The 21,037-nt window shown below is 44.2% G+C and overlaps 1 protein-coding gene and 1 long non-coding RNA gene across 4 annotated transcripts in view; one reads left to right on the top strand and one right to left on the bottom strand.

The window, feature by feature from the left end:
* Window positions 1-6,893: 6,893 nt before the first annotated feature.
* On the bottom strand, window positions 6,894-19,346 carry LOC105872147 (uncharacterized). 3 transcript variants are annotated; one of them, XR_001154455.3, is made up of 3 exons: window positions 19,062-19,320; window positions 18,823-18,952; window positions 6,894-7,240 (listed from the first exon to the last, which is right to left on the bottom strand). It is a non-coding gene; the product is annotated as an uncharacterized LOC105872147 (long non-coding RNA). The 3 variants fall into 3 exon arrangements; XR_012913082.1 differs by lacking the exon at window positions 18,823-18,952 and having other exon boundaries at window positions 19,062-19,346; XR_001154457.3 differs by lacking the exon at window positions 19,062-19,320 and having other exon boundaries at window positions 18,823-19,055.
* Window positions 19,347-19,585: 239 nt separating this feature from the next.
* Window positions 19,586-21,037, top strand: part of KPNB1 (karyopherin subunit beta 1) — a 29,586-nt gene continuing 28,134 nt past the window's right edge. The window contains exons 1-2 of the mRNA XM_012765968.3: window positions 19,586-19,976; window positions 20,081-20,139. Coding sequence (XP_012621422.3) covers window positions 19,937-19,976; window positions 20,081-20,139 — 99 coding nt within the window. The 5' untranslated portion in view covers window positions 19,586-19,936. The remainder of the gene's footprint in view (window positions 19,977-20,080; window positions 20,140-21,037) is intronic.

The following is a 21,037-nucleotide window of genomic DNA, read 5'->3' as shown; positions in this document are numbered from 1 at the left end:
CTCCCAAGTAGCTGGGACTACCAGTGTGCACCACCATGCCCAGCTAATTTTTTCCATATATTTTTAGTTGTCCAGCTAATTTCTTTCTATTTTTAGTAGACACGGGGTCTCACTCTTGCTCAGGCTGGTCTCGAACTCCTGAGCTCAAACAATCCACCCACCCCGGCCTCCCAGAGTGTTAGGATTACAGGCGTGAGCCACCCGAGTGCGGCCAGTAATGGGTGAATTCTTAACTTGCGATTTGTAAGGATGGGTTTCAGGGAACAAGAAGGGTATTTTTCTGTTGTGTGTAACTGGGAATAGGACCTCTGTAGCTTTAAATAGATTCTTCAAACTCTATAACCCAAAACCTTTTTTAAAAAAATTTAAATAGATTTAGGGGGTACAAGTTGTTTTTTGTTACATAGGTGAAAAGTCTAGGCTTTCAATATACCTGTCACCTGAATAGTGTACATTGTACCCAATAGATGATTTTCACCCTCTTTCCTTCTCCCCCTTCCAAGTCTCCAGTGTCTATTAAGTCATTCTGTATGACCATGCATACCCACTGCTCAGCTCCCACTTATAAGTGAAAATATGTAGTATTTGTTTTCTTTTGTTGTTCCTGAGTTACTTCATTTAGAATGGCCTCCAGTTCCATCCAAGTTGCTATAAAAGACATTATTTCATTCTTGTTGATGACTGAGGAGTATTCCGTGTGTGTGTGTGTAATGCACACATTTTCTTTATTCACTCATTGGCTGGTGGGCATTTAGGTTAGTTCTGTATCTTTGCAATTATGAATTGTGCTGGGATGAACTTTTTAGAATGTTATCAGAACGATTTCTTGGATGGGAATGATCATATGTGGGAAATAAATTTTAAAAAATAGAATAAAAAAGACTTAATGGAGCCACATGTGAGGGCTAGTGATATTCTTTTTATTTTTGGCAAGTCAGTAAATAAAAGCTTTTGGTAATATGTTTATAGTGCTGAATCTACATTTGCAGCATCTTTTTTTGTCCCCTTGATCAAATAGCTCAGATTGTAGTTACAGTATCATTTTTTTTTTTTTTTTTTAGGGTGAACTGCGCATGTGTATACAGTATCATTTTTTACTAAATAAATTGCCTGATGAGAACTGAACCTGTTACTAGATACTAGTTTTAGGGTTTCAGAGTTGGTTTGTCTTATAAGACTATCTTTTGCAATAATACCAAACACCCATCCAAGAAGGAACATGCCTTCTTGTACCAATCGTGGTGCAAAGTGACTGAGATATTGGTTTCAAATGCAAGAATAGGAGACACTGATGTTAAAAAAACATTGGGCCAAACAACTGCTTTTCCTGCGAAACCAAATCAGAGGCTTGGTGGTTTTACCACTAAGTTTGATGGCAAACGTTGTGATAGATGTCAGTGTCAGATGAAGGGAAGTCGACTGGGTTGCTACTGCCATTTATAAACCCTGATTGCTCCTGCAGTTCCACTGCTGGTATCTTGCAGCTGTAGCTTTCACTATTGAACTTCTGTTTCCAACACTGGGGAGGAATTAGCAGCAAAGAAAGAGCATAGTTTACTATCATAATCTGTGCTTTCTTGGGGAGCTTGCCAGCAGCTGACAGCAGATATGCCATACATCAATTAAGATGATAACCAAGAAGAAAAAGATAATAACTAAATCTTGCCATGGTTTGGCTGACACTACTAGTATGTTCCTCTGAGACATCCCCTCACCCCCACCCTAAACAACCTTAACTTTTATCAATTTGACAAATTGTGCAGGTGTATTACACATTACATTGCAATTTCAGTCCATTATTTATTTATTAGGGTACCAATTACCTTGCATTAGTTGTACTAACCTTCTGGATGTTCTTGTCCTGCTTAATGTTTACTAGCTTGCACTTCTGAAGAAGGAGAAGAAAAAATTCAGTTTACTGAGTGGCTAACAGGTTAATGGAAGAAGTCTCAAGACAAGAATGGAATGCAAAATAACAGAGGAGAGATGGAGAGAATTTTTTAAAAAACATACAAAGCACTTAAAACATTTGAGATAAGACGGTCGTTGCTTTTTTTTTTTTTTTGAGATAGGGTCTTAGTCTATTACGTGGGCTGGAGTGCAGCAGTGTCAGCCTCACTCACTGCAACCTCCAACTCTTGGGCTTAAGTGATCCTCCTGCATCAGCCTCCCAAAGTGCTAGGATTACAGGCGTGAGCTACCACTCCCATCTGGCTGTTGGTTTTCTAATAGGTTAGTTCCCTCTTCTATCACTGGAGTACTTAAAAGTCAGGAGAATGTAAAGGGACTTGGTAGGATGAAGTTAATGATGTGGCCTTTACAAGCGTAAAGAAGTGCCTCTCCTGGTCGGGCATGGTGGCTCACGCCTGTAATCCTAGCACTCTGGGAGGCCGAGGCGGGTGGATCATTTGAGCTTAGGAGTTTGAGACCAGCTTGAGCAAGAGCGAGACCCCGTCTCTACTAAAAATAGAAAAAAATTAGCTGGGCATGGTGGCACATGCCTGTAGTCCCAGCTACTTGGCAGGCTGAGGCAGGAGGATCGCTTCAGCCCAGGAGTTTGAGGTTGCTGTGAGCTAGGCTGACGCCATGGAACTCTAGCCTGGGCAACAAAGTGATACTCTGTCTTGAAAAAAAAAGTGCCTCTTCTGTTTCATTCTTATAACACTCATGGGTTTGATAGAGTATCTCTTGGTATCTCTATTGGATGAACAATAAAACAGTACATGACTTAAATCTCTTGGCCACCAAATCTGGGCTTCTCTCTCTGCCCCTCCTGACACTCCTATTTCTTATTCCCAGCAAGTGGAAGGTTCTAGACTTGTGTGACCAATACAGTAGCTACTAGCCATATGTAGCCATTTAAATTAATTAAAATAAAATTAAAAATTGCTTAGTTGCACTAGCCACATATCAAGTGCTCAGTAGCCATGTGTGGCTGACTAGTGGTTGCTGTATTGGGCAGCACAGATGCAGATTGTATCCATCACTGAAGAAAGGTCTCTTGAACCACCCTGTTCTACACCCAATATATGCAAATGTATTTTTTGTTAAGGGTTGAAAATAGTTACATAATATGTGTTTTTCTTTACCAATCTCATTGTAACAATTTGCTGTTCATCTGAGAACATTGTATCACTAATCCCTAATCATATAAAAATTCTCTTTTCATGAATTTTCTAAAAATTGAAGGAAAAAAATAGAAAGTGACTATCTCTTCTTACAAACTCACCTCCCAGAGACAATCATGATTAACAGTTCAGGGCAAATTCTCCCAGCTATGTTTTCATACTCTGCATTTTGAGTATTTTTTTTTTTTTGGGTGGCTTAAACCACGGAAATTTATTTATTTTTTTTTTATTTTCATTTTGAGTATTTTTAGTAACGAAGATAAGCTGTGCCCCCTTTGTCTGTCCCTCTGCGGGACCAGTACCACGTTTTCAGTTGCCTTACGAAGCTAAGTATGCCAGGCTCAGGCCTGTCCCCACCGGTCACGTTCTAAGTCATGAACCTTATCACCAAAGACTACTTGTGAACAAAGTGGCAGCTGGCAAATGCACCCCTTGAGAAGTGTTTCTTCCTTGCTTAGATTCATCAATTCATGAATGTTCTGTAGCCTAACTTTCTGATGTTAAATGCCAGTTTTGTGGAGCGCACATATTTGAAGAATGTGGCTTTAAGCTCCCGGCTCAATTAGTTTAAGTGGCTCATGTAATGAATTCACTCAATGTTCTTCCCTCGCTGGAGATGTGAACTGCACTATATTTGGAACTAACACTTGCAATCCTATATACTGTTGCCTGGGTGTTGGGCTACAAATTTTGGTTAGTATCACCATTAACTGGATTTAGGAAGTTATATGGTGATGAATTTCATGAAGCCTTTGGTGAGGTGAGATGTACCTGGCTTTAAAGGAAAAAAAAAAGCACCCTTCTCACAGATTCCCAATCTGCAAGGACTTCAGCCTGCTGCTGCTGTTGAAATAATGGCCATGAGTTCCTCCCACTGGGGCTTGCTTACCTGCTAAATGCCTGCACGCCAGCTCGAGCAACTGTGCTGCCTCCACTCCCATGCTTGCCCCATTAATTTGGTGACTATACCTCACTGCTTCCAACCAATAAAATAAATGTGCCATCCATTTTAGAAATGACCCAAGTGTGCACTAAACCCAGGAAGGACCTGAGATAGGAACAGTCTAGCTTTAAATGTCCTTGTCATCTATGGTCCGCCCTTGACCACCCCCAGCTGGATGCCGGGGACAGGCTCTCCTTGGTATGTGAGCATCATAGAAACAACAGAAGGCCGGGGAGAGTAGTACCAGCCTTTTCTAGTCATTATCAAATAATACAGTGGCACTGTGTTCCCACTTACAACCTGCCATTTGACATGGCAGGTATGCATTTTGGTTACTGATCAGAAGACTCTGCTTATCAGAAGACTCTTGTCAGAAAAGTCCCACAGTATTGGACCTGAGGGCAGTATTCAAGGCAAGGTTCTGGAGGATTAATACCATGGCTATGGGATTCAGCTAGCAGTGATTGCAAAAGCTTTCACTGCAAAAGGATATTGCACTGAAGCTACATTATCACGTAAGGTCTCTGCCTTCATGGAGCTTACAGTAGCAGAGACGAGATATTGAATGAGTAATTTTAAATGTGATCACTCTTTGGAATGGGAAGTGCAATGTATTATTAAAAAAAGTATTACCCAGGAGTCCGGAGGAGCCTGATTGTTCTTGAAAGGCTCCCTTGAAGAAATGTTAAACTGAGACCTAAAAGATGAGCAGTTGCCAGCCAGGCAAAGAGGAGAGGAAAACTCTTTAAGCAGAAGAGACAGCATGTGCAATGAGCCTGTAGCTAGAAAGAAGCAGGCCTATTTAAGGAAACAAAAGAAATCCAGGATAGCTGCAATAAAGAAAGCTCTTCGGGAAAGTGGTGTGAGAGGTCCAGAGAGGTAGGCAGGGGCCAGACTATGGAGGGACTTAGGCCTTGTTAAAGATTCTGAACTCTAACGGATAATGGGAAAACATCAGATTCCTCAGCTGTGAAGTGGGAATAATAATAGCTATCTTACAGAGTCACCAGGGAGCAAAATGAGAAGAATACAAGGAACAGGTCTTTGTAAATTATAAAGCATTATAGGAATACCGCTAGGATTATATTATTAGTAGTAATCATCATCTTTGCTGCCTTCTAAAGTAACAGAACCTAAAAATTCAAATCTCTTCCTAATGGGATTATGAAATACTCTATAAAACCCTGACCTACTCCAGGGAACTGATGGAAAGGTCAGAAGTTTATTTCAGTTGAAACTTCCAGTGTATGGCTCATGAAGCCCGGGGGTGAGCTCAGCTGTTTGGAGTAGGATCACACCATTTATGGCAATGTGTATTTCTCAACTCTACACTGACTCCCCAACACCACTTCCAGAAAAGTTCAGTATTCTACCTCCCTCTCAAACCCACCGGAGCAGAACCAATATGGCACTTTTTTTTTTAAATTTCAGAATATTACGGGGGTAAAAACGTTTTGATTACATAAATTGCTTTTGTACAGTTTGAGTCAAAGTTATAAGCGTGCCCATCACCCAGATAATGTGCATTTTACTTGTTAGGTGTGAATTTGCCCATCCCCTCTTCCCCCCTCCCACCTGCTTGATTTCCAGGTGTTTTGGAGATTTTTTTGAGACAGAGTCTCGCTCCGTCACCCTGAGTGCAATGATGAGCAATTATCATAGCTCACCACAACCTCCGACTCCTAGGCTCAAGGGATCCTCCTGCCTCAGCCTGCCAAGTAGCTGGGACTACAGGTGCTCACAACGGCGCCTGGCTAATTTTTCTATTTTTAGTACAGATGGGGGTCTCCCTCTTGCTTAGGCTGGTCTTGAACTCCTGAGCTTGAGCAATCTTCCCACCTCCGCCTCCCAGAGTGCTAGGATTATAGGCGTGAACCAACACAGCCAGCCTTAAATGCCAGCTTTTAAAAATCAATGGGTATTCCATCTTTAAATTGTTTCTCTAAAGAAGAAAGTAAAAAATATATATATAAAAAAATCAGTGGGTACAATGAACACTTTTCAGGAGATGGGCACACTAATAGCCCTGACTCAAGCATTATAAAAGCGATCTATGTAACAAAAACATTTGTACCCCCTTAATATTCAGAAATGAAAAAAATAATAAAGTAGTCAAACTTGGCTGAATAAGGTGGATCACAACGATAATCCCAGCATTTGGGGAGGCCAAGGTGAGAAGGTCACTTGATGCCTGGAGTTCAAGATCAGCCTGGGCAACATAGTGAGACCCTGTCTCTACAAGAAAACTAAAAACTTAGCCAGATATAGTGGCATATACCTAAAGTCCTAGGTACTTGGGAGGCTGAGGCAAGAGGATGGCTTGAGCCCAGGAATTCCAGGTTACAGTGAGCTATGACCAGGGACTGCACTCCAGCCTGGGGGACAGAGTGACACCCTATCTCAAATGAAAAAAAAAAATATATATATATATGCACACACACATATGTATGTATGTGTGTATGTTTTTGTCCATAGCTATTTGCTTAAACTCATTCTCTATTAATATTTTAATTCAACATTTAATTTATTAATTTATTTAATGTTTTAGTTTACTAATTGAATTTCATTCATTCAATTCCTATTTAACCAAAAGCAACCCATAATAGCTGGAAGAGAACTCCTGCTGGCTGGAATGCAGTTCCAATGGCTGGAGGTCAAGCAGCCACCTTGGACCATAAGAGGGAAAGTCTATGCGTGCTGGGGTTGGTGGAAATCCATATACTCTGTTTATGCATCTGTAAATATTATTCATAGCTGAGAAACTTAGTCTACTATTACACTTCCCCTTTTTTTTATAATTTAAAAAATTTTCTTGGAATTAATTATACATAAAAACAAAATTGTGTTTTATTTGCTTAGTTTTCTATGTGCCTACAATGAATTCACTCTTCACCATTCACTAAAAGTATAAAATTTTTCCTCTATTCATTTCATCTTATTTCTTGGATAGTCCTCTCCTGGAAGCTTCTGTCCTCCTGCTCCGATCTTGACTGTCTGCTCTCTGGGCCTGCTGCCAGGCCAGCTATCACGCTGGGATTTTCCTTCATCATCATCTTGGGAGTTTTCTTTATCTCTCACCTATGTTAAATATCCTGTTTCTTGGATCACATGTCTTCCTGTTTCTTGGTTTATTCTCTTGTTTTGGTGTACCACATCCTCCAGTAGTTTCCTGAGAAAGGGCACAGAGATAGGAAGATTTCACACATCTGATATAATAAGCTTACACTACTGAATTCATAATTTGCCTAATTTATAAAATTATAGGTCATAAACAATTTGAAAGCATTCCTCCATTGTCTTTTAGCAGGGTTAAAGAGATGCATAATGCCATTGTCATGGTTGTTCCTTTGAATGGGACCTGCCTTTTCTCTCTAGAAGGTTTTAGGATCCTCTATTTACTCATTGATCTGAAATTTTATGATGATGTGTCTTTGTATGGACCTTTTTCCATCCATTTTGTTGTAGACTCAGTGGGCCTTTCATTTTGGAAATGCAGGCCATTCAGTTCTGAGATAATTTAGAATTTTTCCTTTTTTTTAGATTATGGGGGGTTTTTTTGTTTGTTTTTTTCTTGAGACAGAGTCTTACTCTGTTGCCTGGGCTAGAGTGCATGGCCTCAGCCTGGCTCACAGCAACCTCAAACTCCTGGGCTCAAGTGATCCTCCTGCCTCAGCCTTCTGAATAGCTAGTACTACAGACATGTACCACCATGCCCAGCTAAAAAAAAAAAAAATATATATATATATATATATTTTTTTTAGTTGTCCAGCTAATTTCGTTCTATTTTTTTAGTAGAGATGGGGTCTTGCTCTTGCTCAGGCTGGTCTCAAACTCCTGAACTCAAATGATTTGCCCGCCTCAGCCTCCCAGAATGCTAGGATTACAGGCGTGAGCCACCATGCCTGGCCTGAATTTTTCCTTTGATGATTGCTTTTCCTCCACTTTTTGCTATTCTGTCTGTAACTCTATTTTATTTTTAGAGACAAGAGTCTCACTCTGTTGCCCAGGCTGGAGTGCAGTGGCATAATCATAGCATAGTACAGCCTCGAACTCCTGGGTTCAAGTGATCCTCTGCCTCGCTCTCCCAAGTAGCTGGGACTTTAGGGATGCACCACTGTGCCCAGTTAATTTTTTCTTAGAGACGGGGTCTTGCAATGTCGCGAAGGCTAGTCTGAACTCTTGGGCTCAAGTAATCCTCCTGCCTCAGCCTCCCAAGTAGCTGGGACTACAGAGACCACAGTCTTGCACCACCACACCTGGCTAATTTTTTCTAATTTTAGTTGCCCAGCTAACTTTTTTTCCTATTTTTAGTAGAGACGGGCTCTCACTCTTGCTCAGGCTGGTCTTGAACTCCTGACCTCAAGCAATCCTCCTGCCTCGACCTCCTAGAGTGCTAGGATTAAAGGCATGAACCACTGCGCCCACCCTCTAACATTCTTTTTCTAATATAACCTTTTCTAATTTCATGGATACATTTCCATATCTGAGAGTATTTATCATGTTTGTTTGAAATTTAGATTTTGTTTTGTTCTGTTCTCTGCATTTTTTTTCTGTTTCCTCCAAGTTCCCTTTTTTCTTGCTTCATTGGTCTTTGTTCTTCATGTCAGATAATTTCTTCAACCACCTGGTAATCCTTAAGTGTCCATTCATGGTTAGGACTAAAGCACTAAAATTATTTGGAAGGTCTGTGTTCATGAACAAGGCAATTTTTATGTATAATAGCATTAAGTAGGCTGGGCACAGTGGCTTACATTTGCAATCCCAGCACTTTGGGAGGCTGAGGCAGGAGGATCACTTGAGCCCAGGAGTTTAAGACCCGCCTGAGCAACATAGTGAGATCCCATCTCTACAAAATTTTTTAAAAAAATTACCTAGGTGGGGTGGCAGGCACCTGTGGTCCTAGCTACTTGGGTAGCTGAGGTGGGAGGTTCGCTTGAGCCCAGCAGTTCAAGGTGGTTACAGTGAGCTATGGTTGCGCCACTGCACTCCAGCCTGGGTAACATGGCGTGACCCTGTCTCTAAAAAATAAATTAAGTAAAAGAAATGGTGTGCGGGTTTGTAGCTCCTTATATATAAAATTTTTAACTTACCACATGACCCAGTAATTTTACTGCTAGCTATTTATTCAAGAATAATTAAAACTTTTGTCCATCCAACGACTGACACATCAATGTTCATGACAAGTTAATTCATAATATTATAATAGTCCCCAAATGGAAACAACCCAAATGTCCATCACCAGATCAACGAATAAATGTATGGTATATTGAAGCAATAGAATACAATTCAAAGGAATGAACTACTGATATGCGTAAGAATGTGACGAATCTCAAAAACACGCTGAGCAAAAGCAGCACAAAAGAGCATATACCACATGTTATTTATATAAAATTCTAGAGAATGCAAAATAAAATGAGGCCAAAAGCAGACTGTGGCTGTAGAATGGAGGGTGGTTGAATGCACAGGAGCATAAGTCGTGGTGCTGATAAACTGGTTCTCAATAAAAGGGGGAAAAAGCCTAATCTGTGGCACGAGTAAGTGTGCTGTAAATGTCTGCAGTGTAAATACTCCCACCACAACCGTCTTTGAGCTACTGACGAGATGTCACTGCTGCAGATTTGGAAAGAGATGCACACACTAGCTCTCCCAAGCAGGTACTAGCCAGCTCCTGCGCATCACACAGAACAAAGGTGATGAAAACGGCCTAGATCTTCATTGTGTTAGTGGCACTGGTTTACACATTTGTCAAAACTTACCAAACTGTACCCTTAAAATGGCTGCACTTTATTGCATGTAAATTAAAAAAAAACTGTTAATGTTTCAAATGAAATATTAGCAACAATCAACATGCCCAGTAACAAGGGACTGGTTATGTTAGTTCATTGTCTATCCCCTTGATAGAAAAGGATGCGGTCTTTCGAACAATTTAGAAGATTTAAGCAACATGGCAAAATGCTTTGCTATACTGTATCATGTTTTGTGAAAAAAGCAGAATGGGAAATTTTATTTTTACCATATGTCTGCCTATGCAAATTCTGCAGGCAGATGGATGATGTCTGGATTTTTCAAAGCAGTGTCATGAATTAATTTTTTTCTTTGTATTTGAAGCAATATATAGCAAAATGGTTGAGAGCCCAGAATCTGTAGCTGGACTAGGTTAGTAGTCAAATCCCAGGTATCACTTCCCAGCTGTGTGACCTTAAGCAACTAACCTAATCTTTTTAAGCCTTAGTTTCTTGATTGTAAACAGGACATAATAAATAGTACCTGCCTTATAGCACTGTTGTGAGGATTTAATCAGTTAATATATGAAAGAGCTTAGAACAGTGCTTTAAACATATTATATTGTTTGGACAATAAGAATGTTATATGCAGCCAGGTTCAGTGTCTCATGCCTATAAATAATCCTAGCACTCTTACTTGAGCTCAGGAGTTCAAGACCAGCCTGAGCAAGAGTGAGACCTCGTCTCTAGTAAAAATAGAAAAAATTAGCCAGGCATGGTGGCACGTGCCTGTCATCTCAGCTACAGGCTGAAGCAGGAGAATTGCCTGAGCCCAGGAGTTTGAGGTTGCCATGAACTATGATGATGCCACTGCACTCTATCTTGGGTGAGACTCTGTCTCAAAAAAAAAAACAAAACAAAAAAACAAAAAAAACCCTCTCCTCCCCTCCCTTTCTTTCTTTTCCTTCCTTTTCCTCCTCCCCATCCCTCCCTCCCTTTTTTCTTCCTTCCTTTCTTTTTTTTTTGAGAGGCAGGTCTTGCTATATTGCCAGGCTGGTGTTGAACTCCTAGGTTCAAGTTATCCTTCCACCTGAGCCTCTCTAGTAGCTGGGTCTACAGGCAGGAGCCACCATGTCCAGCTGATATTTAAGTTTTGTAATTGTTAACTATTGTATTAGTTTCCTATTGCTGCTGAAATGAATCACCACAACCCTAGTGGCTTAGAGCAACACACATTTATCCTCTTACAGTTCTGAAAGTCAGAAGTTTAAAATGGATCCGCAGGGCTGTGTTTCCTCTGGAACTCTAACGGAGGATTGCCCTTTCCAGCTTCTAGAGGCTGCCCACATCCTTTGGCTCATGGCCCCATATCATTCTTGTTTCTACTGGTCACCACATGGCCTTCTCCAACTCTCAGCCTCTTGCATCCCTCTTACAAGGATCTTAGTGATTACATTAAGCCCACCCAGATAATCTGGGATAATCTCATCTCAAAATTCTTAATCTAGTTACACCTACAAAATCTCTTTTGTGAAGTCTGGTAATAAATTTCCAGGTTCCAGGGATTAGCACCTGGACATGTTTGGGGACCATTATTCAGACAACTACAACTATATACACAGTCCACTCTCTTATTTCATTCCCCACCTCCTGCTGTTCCTTCTCTTCTGCTTCCTACTCTTCTTACCCACTAGTTTGGAACCCCATTCCATTCCCCAAATCTTTTGCTTTCATTTCTCTATCTTTATAAAATTCTGTCCATCATTTGTTCTTAGGATCTCAATGATCATTTATGATCTATTTACTTCTAAATTTTTACTTCCCAAGCACAAGGCTTTCTCCTAAATCCCAATCCTGAATGTACACTTTCCCTTGGCTGACCCTTTGTGACCTTAAAAACTGTATGTTTGGCAAAGACCTCACCTTTCATTCTTTCCTTTCCTCTGCATCTAAACAGCCACTAAACTGCATCAATTCCTTTATGATTTGGTATTCCTCTAATATCATCACCTATCATCTTGATTGTTGCTAGACTGTGTAATCAGAAGTCTTTCTCCTATCCAAATCAACCCCAACCCTAACCCTAGCAAGGGTGGATTACCTGCTCCTCCGAAAAGCCCTCTATGACTGCCCCATCCTGGGCTACCATCTTCCCCTCCATAGTGAATATCCCATAATTAAGGGTCCAGTATACGCTCAACTTTTTCAAGCCTTTTAAAATTTAATCTCCACAATCCTTTAAGGTTAACAGATGAGGAAACAGGTTAAATAACATATGCAAAATATTAATAACAGAGCTAGTAATGGCAGAACTAGGATTTGAACATGGCCTGACTGACTCCAAGGCTAAACTTTTTGCTTCTATTCCCCCTCTCTGGAGTTAATGCCAGTGGTTCCAAAATTTGACTGTTCATTAAAATTACCTGGGGAACTGATTCAGAAGTCCCATACCAGAGATAGAGACTCTGAAGGTGGGGAAAAAAATCTATATTACAAAGTCTTTGGCTGGGTGCGGTGGCTCACACCTGTAATCCTAGCACTCTGGGAGGCCAAGCAGGAGGATAGCTTGAGCTCAGGAGTTCAAGATCAGCCTGAGCAAGAGCGAGACCCCATCTCTACTGAATAGAAAGAAATTAGTTGGACAACTAAAAAATATATGGAAAAAATTAGCCGGGCATGGTGGTATATGCCTGTAGTCCCAGCTACTAGGGAGGCTGAGGCAAAAGGATCACTTGAACCCAGGAGTTTGAGCTTGCTGTGAGTTAGGCTAATGCCACGGCACTCTAGCCCAGGCAACAGAATGAGACTCTGTCTCAAAAAAAAAAAGAAAAAAAAGTCTTCATTTGACAATATATTATTTATTACTTCTCATTACTAATTAGTATTTTTTAACCATATGCTTTATTTCTTCAACTAGGATAGAAAGTATTGTCATATTCATCTTTGTAACCCATCTGGTACCTTTATAGAGCAGGTATGAAAAAATATTTGTTGTTTAAATGCTTAACTACAAGGTGCTGTTAACTACACTTTGTAAGAGTTAAGAGAATAATAATGATGATAACAGCTAGCATTTACTGAATCCTCATCATATACCAGGCCCTTATAGTTCTAAGAAACTTACGTGTATTAACTTTATAGGACTTCACAATAATCCTATAAGGCAAGATCAGGATTAGGCACATAATTTTCAACACCCCTTGTTGGAAAATTAAGAATTTCAATATGTTGACAGTACAACATTAAAATGAGCAAGGGGCCGGCCCCTTCCCCATTTTGCAGATGAGGAAACTAAGACAGAGAGGGGTTAAGTAAGCATGTCCAAGATTGCACAGTTGCCAAGTGGAAATATCAACGTGCACAACCTTAGTTGGAGAAGGCTTTATTGCGATCTCTCTATTTATAAAGCTCTCCAATCCCTCAAAGTTCAGCTCAAATCCTCCTTTGTCTACTAAGCCTTCTCATAACTAAGCCAGGGGGGAAAAAATGTTTCCCTCCTCTGAAATTTTAGCTCCATGACAGCAGTTGTTTGTATCTTTCTTTTTTTAAATTTAAACTGTTTTTTTAAGAGATGTGGTCTTGCTATGTTTCTCAGGCTAACCTTGAACTCCTGGGCTCAAGCAATCCTCCCACCTCATTCTACTGAGTAGCTAGGACTACAGGTGTGAGCCACTATGCACAGCTGTAATTGTTTGTACCTTTCTTACCACATTCTCATATTATACTTGAAATGCCCCAAGGACTACAGAAGACAGCCAGCAAATTAACTAGCTGAATGAACAAATTAACAAGAGTACAACCTTGAAGACAGAGGGATAAGAAGGGAATTCTAGGCAGGGGACAGGCCTAGGATAGTGATGAGTACTTCTGCAGTATATATACAGTGAGGTGGTTGGCTTGATTGGACCAAAGGTACACGTTAGTGTGGATAATAGTGGAAGGGAGAGTTGAGCTAAGTTACAAATCATCTATAACAAAGCTAGAGGTGGGGGAGGGGTGCAGAAAAAAATAAAACATAAATTAAAAAAAAAAAAGAACAAAGCTAAGGAGTCACTTTTCACACTCCAGAACTGGCTGTTAAAAATAGCCTGGGCCAGGTGCAGGGGCTCACACCTGTAATCCCTACGCTTTGGGAGGCCAAGGCGAGAGGATGGCTTGAGGCCAGGAGTTCAAGACTAGCCTGGGCAATATAGCAAGCCCTCATCTCTACAATAAAAATTTAAAATTAGCTAGGTGTGGTGGCATGCATCTGGAGTCCAGCTACTTGGGAGCCTGAGGTGGGAGGATCACTTGAGTCTAGGCATTCTAGGCTGCAGTAAGCTCTGATCCTGCAACTGCCCTCCAGAGCTTAGGTCACAAAGTGAAATTCTGTCTCTTACAAAAAACAAACAAAAAAACCCATGACACCTCCACTCCTCTATCTGTCTCCTCTCTTGCCATGGGATTTTTGATTTGCACACCCTGGCTCCCCTTACCCTTCTGCCATGAGTGGAAGAGCAAATTGAGGCCCTCACCAGGAACAGAGCTGGTGCCATGCTTCTTGTACAGCCTGCAGAACTGTGAGCCAAATAAACTTCTTTTCTCTATACATTATCCAGCCTCAGCATTCTTTTATACCAACACAAATGGACTAAGATATTTATTTATGTGTGTTTCATCTATTTAACACATATTTGGGCACCCTCTATGTGCCAGGTGCCATTTTAAGTAATAAATGAGGCAGACAGGATCCTTGCTCCCATGGAACTTGCATTCTTGGGGGTGGGGTGTGTGAACACAGACAGTAGGAAAGAATTTCAGGTAGTGAGAGGTGTTCTGAAGACAAGAGAACAGGCTTGTCATAAAGAGTATGGAGGGGGGGGACTAAGTTAGGGTGGTTGGGGAAGGCCTCTGAAGTGGTATCTGGAGTGGGATAGGAATAAGGAGGAGGAACTGGCCAGGTGCCAGTCAGAGGAACAGATTCTAGGCAGAAGGAACAGCAAATGCCAAGGTCCTGTGATTCCCAAATCACAGTATGTTCAAGGAACAGAAAGAAGGCTAGAGCCTGGTGAGCAAAGGAAAGAGGTGGGAGACGAGAGAGGTGTTTTAAGATAATAGTCTCTCTGCTTCTAGAAGTTGAGGATGAAACACCAACAATTCTCAGCTGCCTTTTTTTTTTCCGACACAGTATCTCACTCTGTTTCCTGGGCTTAGAGTGCCATGGCATCATCATAGCTCACTGCAGCCTTGAACTCCTGGGCTCAAGCCTTCCGAGCAGATGGGACTACTGGTGCATGCCACCACAGCCAGCTAGTTTTTGCATTTTTTTATAGACATGGGGCTATGTCTCTAACTCCTGATCTCAAGCAATCCTCTCACCTCCGCCTCCCAAAGTACTGGGATTACAGGTGTGAGCCACCATGCCTGGCCTCAGCTACTTTTCTGTGAATGCTCTGTTTCCTAAATTTCTTGGAAAAAGTGTTGTATGGAAATGCAGGAACATGGCAATTCAGTGTGCCCCATTACTAAGCAGGTGGGCACTCAGTCTTCTGGAGGTTTCATTCAACTCCATTTTTCTTCCATGTGAACGAGGCCAAAGTTTAACCCCTTCCCAGGTTGTTAGAGGTGCTCAGGGTCCCAGCCCGACTGCTCCTCCCCTGGAGGCCACTCATATCACACGCTTACCCTGTGGCTATGAGGGGGATGGGGTAGGGCAACTGCAGGCCAACCTCATCCACTTATGAATTCACCCACTTCACAGACACTTGGCAGCACTCAGCACCTACAGAGAAGCTCCTGATCAGGTTCAGACCTCCCAAGTTCAGGCAGAGATGCTCCCCATTTCACAGGCCAAAAGGTTAACAAGCACCTTGTTCCAGATCAATCAGCAGAAGTGGCAGAGTAAGACTGAAACCCAGTTTTCCTCAGCAATTTCAGAATTTATTCATTTTTTAAAATTAAAAATATTCCTGTAATCCTAGCTCTTGGGAGGCCGAGGCGGGCGGATTGCTCAAGGTCAGGAGTTCGAAACCAGCCTGAGCAAGAGTGAGACCCCGTCTCTACTATAAATAGAAAGAAATTAATTGGCCAACTGATATATATATATAAAATTAGCCGGGCATGGTGGCGCATGCCTGTAGTCCCAGCTACCCGGGAGGCTGAGGCAGAAGGATCACTCGAGCCCAGGAGTTTGAGGTTGCTGTGAGCTAGGCTGACGCCACGGCACTCACTCTAGCCTGGGCAACAAAGTGAGACTCTGTCTCAAAAAAAAAAAAAAAAAAAAAATTAAAAATATTTTTTGATCACGAACATACTTGCCATATAAAAAAGTTACAGAGAATAACATATCAAAACCTATGTAATCTAACTTGAAACCCCCTTTGCTACTAAATCATGTGGCCTCCAATTTCTGTCATTGAGAAACATCACGTGCAACACCGAAAGCCAGAAATCTAGTAGGTACCAGTGATACCTCCCTCTTCTTCCAATCGATCACCAAGTTCAATTAATTTTGCTATTTCCTTTTCTTTTGAAACACAGTCTTGCTCTGTCACCTGGGCTAGTGTGCCGTGGAGTCAGCCTAGCTCACAGCAACCTCGAACTTCTGGACTCAAGCAATCCTCCTGTCTCAGCCCCCAAGGTGGGACTACAGGCATGCACCCAGCTAATTTTTCTATTTTTTGTAGAGTTGAGGTCTTGCTCTTGCTCAGGCTGGTCTTGAACTCCTGGCCTCAAGTGATCCGCCCACCTTGGCCTCCCAAAGTGCTAGGATTACAAGTGTGATCACCACGTTGGACCTCTATTTCTTTCTGTTTCCACCATTACTTCCACCCTTCTCCCTTCTCTTATGTGGATTCTTGCAATGGCCTCCTAACTGCCTCCCAGCATCTACCCCTCCCTCTTCCCATTCAGTCACCACCCTGCAACCACCATCCTTCTTAAAACCTTTCAATAGCTGCCCTTTGCTCTTAGGATACAGACAAAACCGCTTGCCTGGCATGCAAGGTCTCGAATGGTCTTGCCCTCTCTCAACACTCTTTACCTCTACCCCTTGTTCTCTGTGTTTTGGGGCCTTCCTGCCTATCCTTGTAATCCCCAAGCTCCTTTGTTCCACCGAGCCTCTGCATTTGCTATTCCTCCCTTTTTCTCTTTTTTATTGAGACAGAGTCTCACTCTGTTGCCCGGGCTAGAGTGCCATGGCGTTGGCCTAGCTCATGGCAACTTCAAATTCCTCAGCTCAAGCAATCATCCTGCCTCTGTCTCCCAGGTAGTTGGGACCACAGGCACATGCCACCATGCCCGGCTAATTTGTTTTACTTTTAGTTGTTTGGCTAATTTCTTACTATTTATAGTAGAGACGGGTCTCGCTCTTGCTCAGGCTGGTGCTGAACTCCTGAGATCAAGCAACCCTCTTGCCTCAGCCTCCCAGAGTGCTAGGATTACAGGCATGAGCCACTGTGCCCGGCCCCCTTTTTCTCTTGATTAACTCTCTTCCACCCCCCAGGTAAGCTTTCTCTGAACACCCTGACTGGATCACTCCTTGGCATGTGTCATTTTTACAACTTTACATTTGTGTGTGACATTAAATGATTAAAGTCTATCTTCCCTAATAGACCAAGGACCAAGAATGACTAGCTTAGCACAAAATACATACTAAAGAGACAATAGCCAATGTAGCCAACCTGCTAGACAGTGTTCCTAGAACTCAACATCTATTAACTCATGTAGGGCCTCCCTAAAGCCCTATGAGATAGGGTCAAATAGCCCCATTTTACACATAAGGAAAGTTAAGTCACACAAGCTAAGAAGTGGTAGAGCTGGGATACAAATTCAGGCAGCTAATTTCTGGAGTCTGTGTGCTTAACACTCAAGCTCTAGTGCCTCACCAGCATCTGCTGAGTCCAGTATAGTGTGAGTACTTTTGATAGGGATGAAACGGCACCATCAGTAACCTTAGTTCAACTAAAATCATTTCATTTTAATTTAGTAAGGATCTTTTGTTTGACTGGAACTTTGCTGCAACAACTTTTATCTTCCCATAATTTTATTTCAGCTACTTTAAAAACCCACTTGCTCTTGCTGGTACTATCATGACAGAGGAGGTGGCCCAGCAAACTGCTGGAGAGCAGGGAGTAGAGTGAAACAAATTATGAATCATTTGTACTTAGGGTAATTCATATAAAGAAAACTCAAGGATTTTCATGGGTGTCATCTTACTTAACCCTCACTGATTTCTAACAAAGTTACATATACAGGGCAGTTATTCCACAGCTAACAGATGAAGCAGAAGGCTGGGGTTAGGGATCTGATAAGCCAAGGGAAATCAACTAGTCACAGGATGGTGTGAGAAACGGTGTCCCTCTACACTTCTAGCTTCAGAACTGCACAGAAATCTCCAGCAGAGAAAGACGGCTTCTTCCTCTTTTAATTATCAGGGGTAGCTGGCCAAGCTTCCCTAGTTCTTGGGTGAAATCCCTCAGCAAGGACAGACTTCCTCCTAGGTTTTCCCAGTGTGGCTACTGTAGGGCAATTATTTCACAAGCTCAAGCTATATGGATGGCAAAGAGCTCTACAGACCAGCTACATCCAATTAACCCTACATCAGCATGGTGAAAATGTAACAATCCAGAAAATCCTTAACCTGGAGCCCACGTACCAATTTCAGGGGAAGTCGAGACACTTTGTGCGCATTTTCTTTATGTGCACTTTGGTAAGAAAAGGCTTTCATGAGTTTCTTCCAGGGCTCAGAACTAAAACACCTAAAGAACCACAATCCTTTATGCCTGTACACACATTCTTTCTGGCTCAAAAGTGTCCCTTTACAGGGGTACCTTTCGAGGGTGAAATATTCGTACCGTCAAATACCTGGTAGGTATATAGATGGGGGTCTCAGAGGAGGAATCCCTTAGCTCACCCCTAAGTTAGATCTTGTAACAACACAGGTCTCAAGCCTTATAAACAGGCCTAAGGGGACTCCTTGGAGGGGAAGCTATGTCTAGAGTCAAGGCGGTCAGGAGCGCTTGAGCCCAGTCCTGACCAAGTCACTAACCGGCTGTGTGACCTTGGGTATGTTCCATACCCTCTCTGGGCTTCAGTTTCCACAGCTGTACATCGCAAGTTGAATCACATGGTCTTCAAAGTCTTTCCCAGCCGAGAGCCCGGCACCAAGTAGACCCAGCCTTTAAGAAAACACCTTCCTGTGGGCGCGGCGCAGGACATTAACGGTCCCCCCGCCCCCGCTCAGGCCCGCGAAACTCTCAACACGCCCCTCGGAGTGACGGTGCTTACCCAACCGCAGGCCCAGCGGTCGAACACGGCTCCGCCCCTTCCTGGGGGCGTCCCATCGTGCCCCGCGCTAGGCTCCGAAGGCAGCGGGGTGCCTCCCGCCTTTCCGCGCCCCGACCCCAAACTCCTCTACCCAGTTCTCCCGGGCACCCTATCCTATCAACGTCTAGAATCCCAGCCAATCACATGGGCTCCAAGTCTTGCCTTCGGTCCTCCCTCCTCCCAGCGTTTAGCCGGTCTGCGCTCAAGGCCTTTACCAGGACAACCCAATCAGCAGCCGGCTCCCGCCTGCCCCACCCCAATCTCCCTCCCCTCAGCCAATCCGCGCGCCCTATTCCGCTGCCCGCCCAGCCAACCCGGGCCTTGAAACCAGCAGGCGAATGGGCGCTGGGCGGCCCTTCAACGCTGGCCGCCTGGCCAATTGGGGATTCCGCGTGGCCAGGACAGCAGCCAATCGCCGTGGAGCGCGGTGCCGCCGCGGAGAGGTCCGGCCCGAATATCCCTCCGCCTTCCTCCCTCCCTCTCTCTCCCTCCCTGCGAGCCGCCGTTCACTTACTGCCTCCCTTCCTTCTTTCTCCCTCCGCCACCCGAGCACCAGCCGCGCTCTGAGCTGCCCCCGGGGTCCCTCCCCCGCCGCCAGAGGAGCAGCTGCCGCCGCCGCCAGCAGCACTTTAGGAGGGAGGAAGGAAGGAAAGAGGGGAGAAAGGGGAGCCGGAGCGACTACCCAGAAGGAGCCGGTGAATGGGCTTGTGGTGACCCCCGCCCCCTACCCCACCCTCCCTTCCCACCCGACCCCCAACCCCCATCCCCAGTTTGAGCCGCCGCCCGAAAGAGGCCGGACCGTCGTCTTAGGAGGAGTCGCCGCCGCCACCTCCGCCATGGAGCTGATCACCATCCTCGAGAAGACCGTGTCTCCCGGTAGGACGCGGGGACCGGGGGTCGCGCTGAGGTGATTGGAGGTGGGGGAGGGGAAGCCCCGGCTCCTCTGACCCCACTCCCTTTCCCACTTTCCTTCCCCCCAGATCGGCTGGAGCTGGAAGCGGCGCAGAAGTTCCTGGAGCGTGCGGCCGTAGAGAACCTGGTGCGTGCTACCCCGCCGCGCCCATCCCGCCGCGTCCCCATCCCCTGCGTGCGGGGCCTTCCCGCCCTCCCGGAGGCCCAGGCCTCGGGAACCCACCCCGCCCCATCCCGTCCCCCTCCCCCCGCGTCCAACCTAACCCCGCCATCGGGAAGCCGGTGGGTGTGTCCCGCCCCGGGCCCCGCGGCTGGCCAATGGCGCGGTGCGCCGGGCTGACTGCCGCCCAATCGCCGCGCGGCCTGAGGGCTGCGGTGCAGCGGGAGGGAGAATGAGGGAGGGAAGGGAAGTTAGGTTGCGCGGCGCTGCGTGTTCAGCAAGGGTGGGGGTGGGGGAGCCGGGCCTAGGGGCCATGTGGAAGCTCCGGGCCCGGCTGCCCGCCCTGTCTGACCCGGGCCGGCTTCTCCTTCCTGTCCCGTGGCCCCTGTGGCTCTCTCCACCTACTTCCCAGAGCTCTGCCCTTTCCTATCCCCCTTGGTCTGTGCTCATGGCCAGGCCTGGCACCCGACTGCCTCTTAACACAGATCCACTAATATTTTTCCCTTTCCTGCCCGGCCATTCCTCTCCTGGATGTTTTTTTTTCTTTTGACCTCGATGAATAGAGATCTAATCACTAGGGATCTGCACCCAGACAGCAGACTGAGGCTCATCTTTGAGATCGGGCCTATTTCCTGATGGAGTCACAGAGGAAAGTTCCTCGTTTTTCATATTTTGGAATTTAAGGGTTACAGAAAAAATGAAGATAAGTCCATTGGAGACTGGACCTTTGTATTAAAATGTGGGATGGATTGCTTGAAACAGCCAGAGTACCAGTTGTGTTTCTCTGGTGTCCTCCTGTTGGGGGATGGGGGATGGAAGGAAGGGTGAATGATACTTGACATCTTTTAAGGAGGTAATAGGTAAT

This window comes from Microcebus murinus, chromosome 18, assembly GCF_040939455.1.
Source record: "Microcebus murinus isolate Inina chromosome 18, M.murinus_Inina_mat1.0, whole genome shotgun sequence".
In the NCBI taxonomy this organism is placed as follows: domain Eukaryota; kingdom Metazoa; phylum Chordata; class Mammalia; order Primates; family Cheirogaleidae; genus Microcebus; species Microcebus murinus.
Note: the sequence above shows the minus strand (reverse complement) of the source record. Positions and strands in the feature narration are given on the sequence as shown.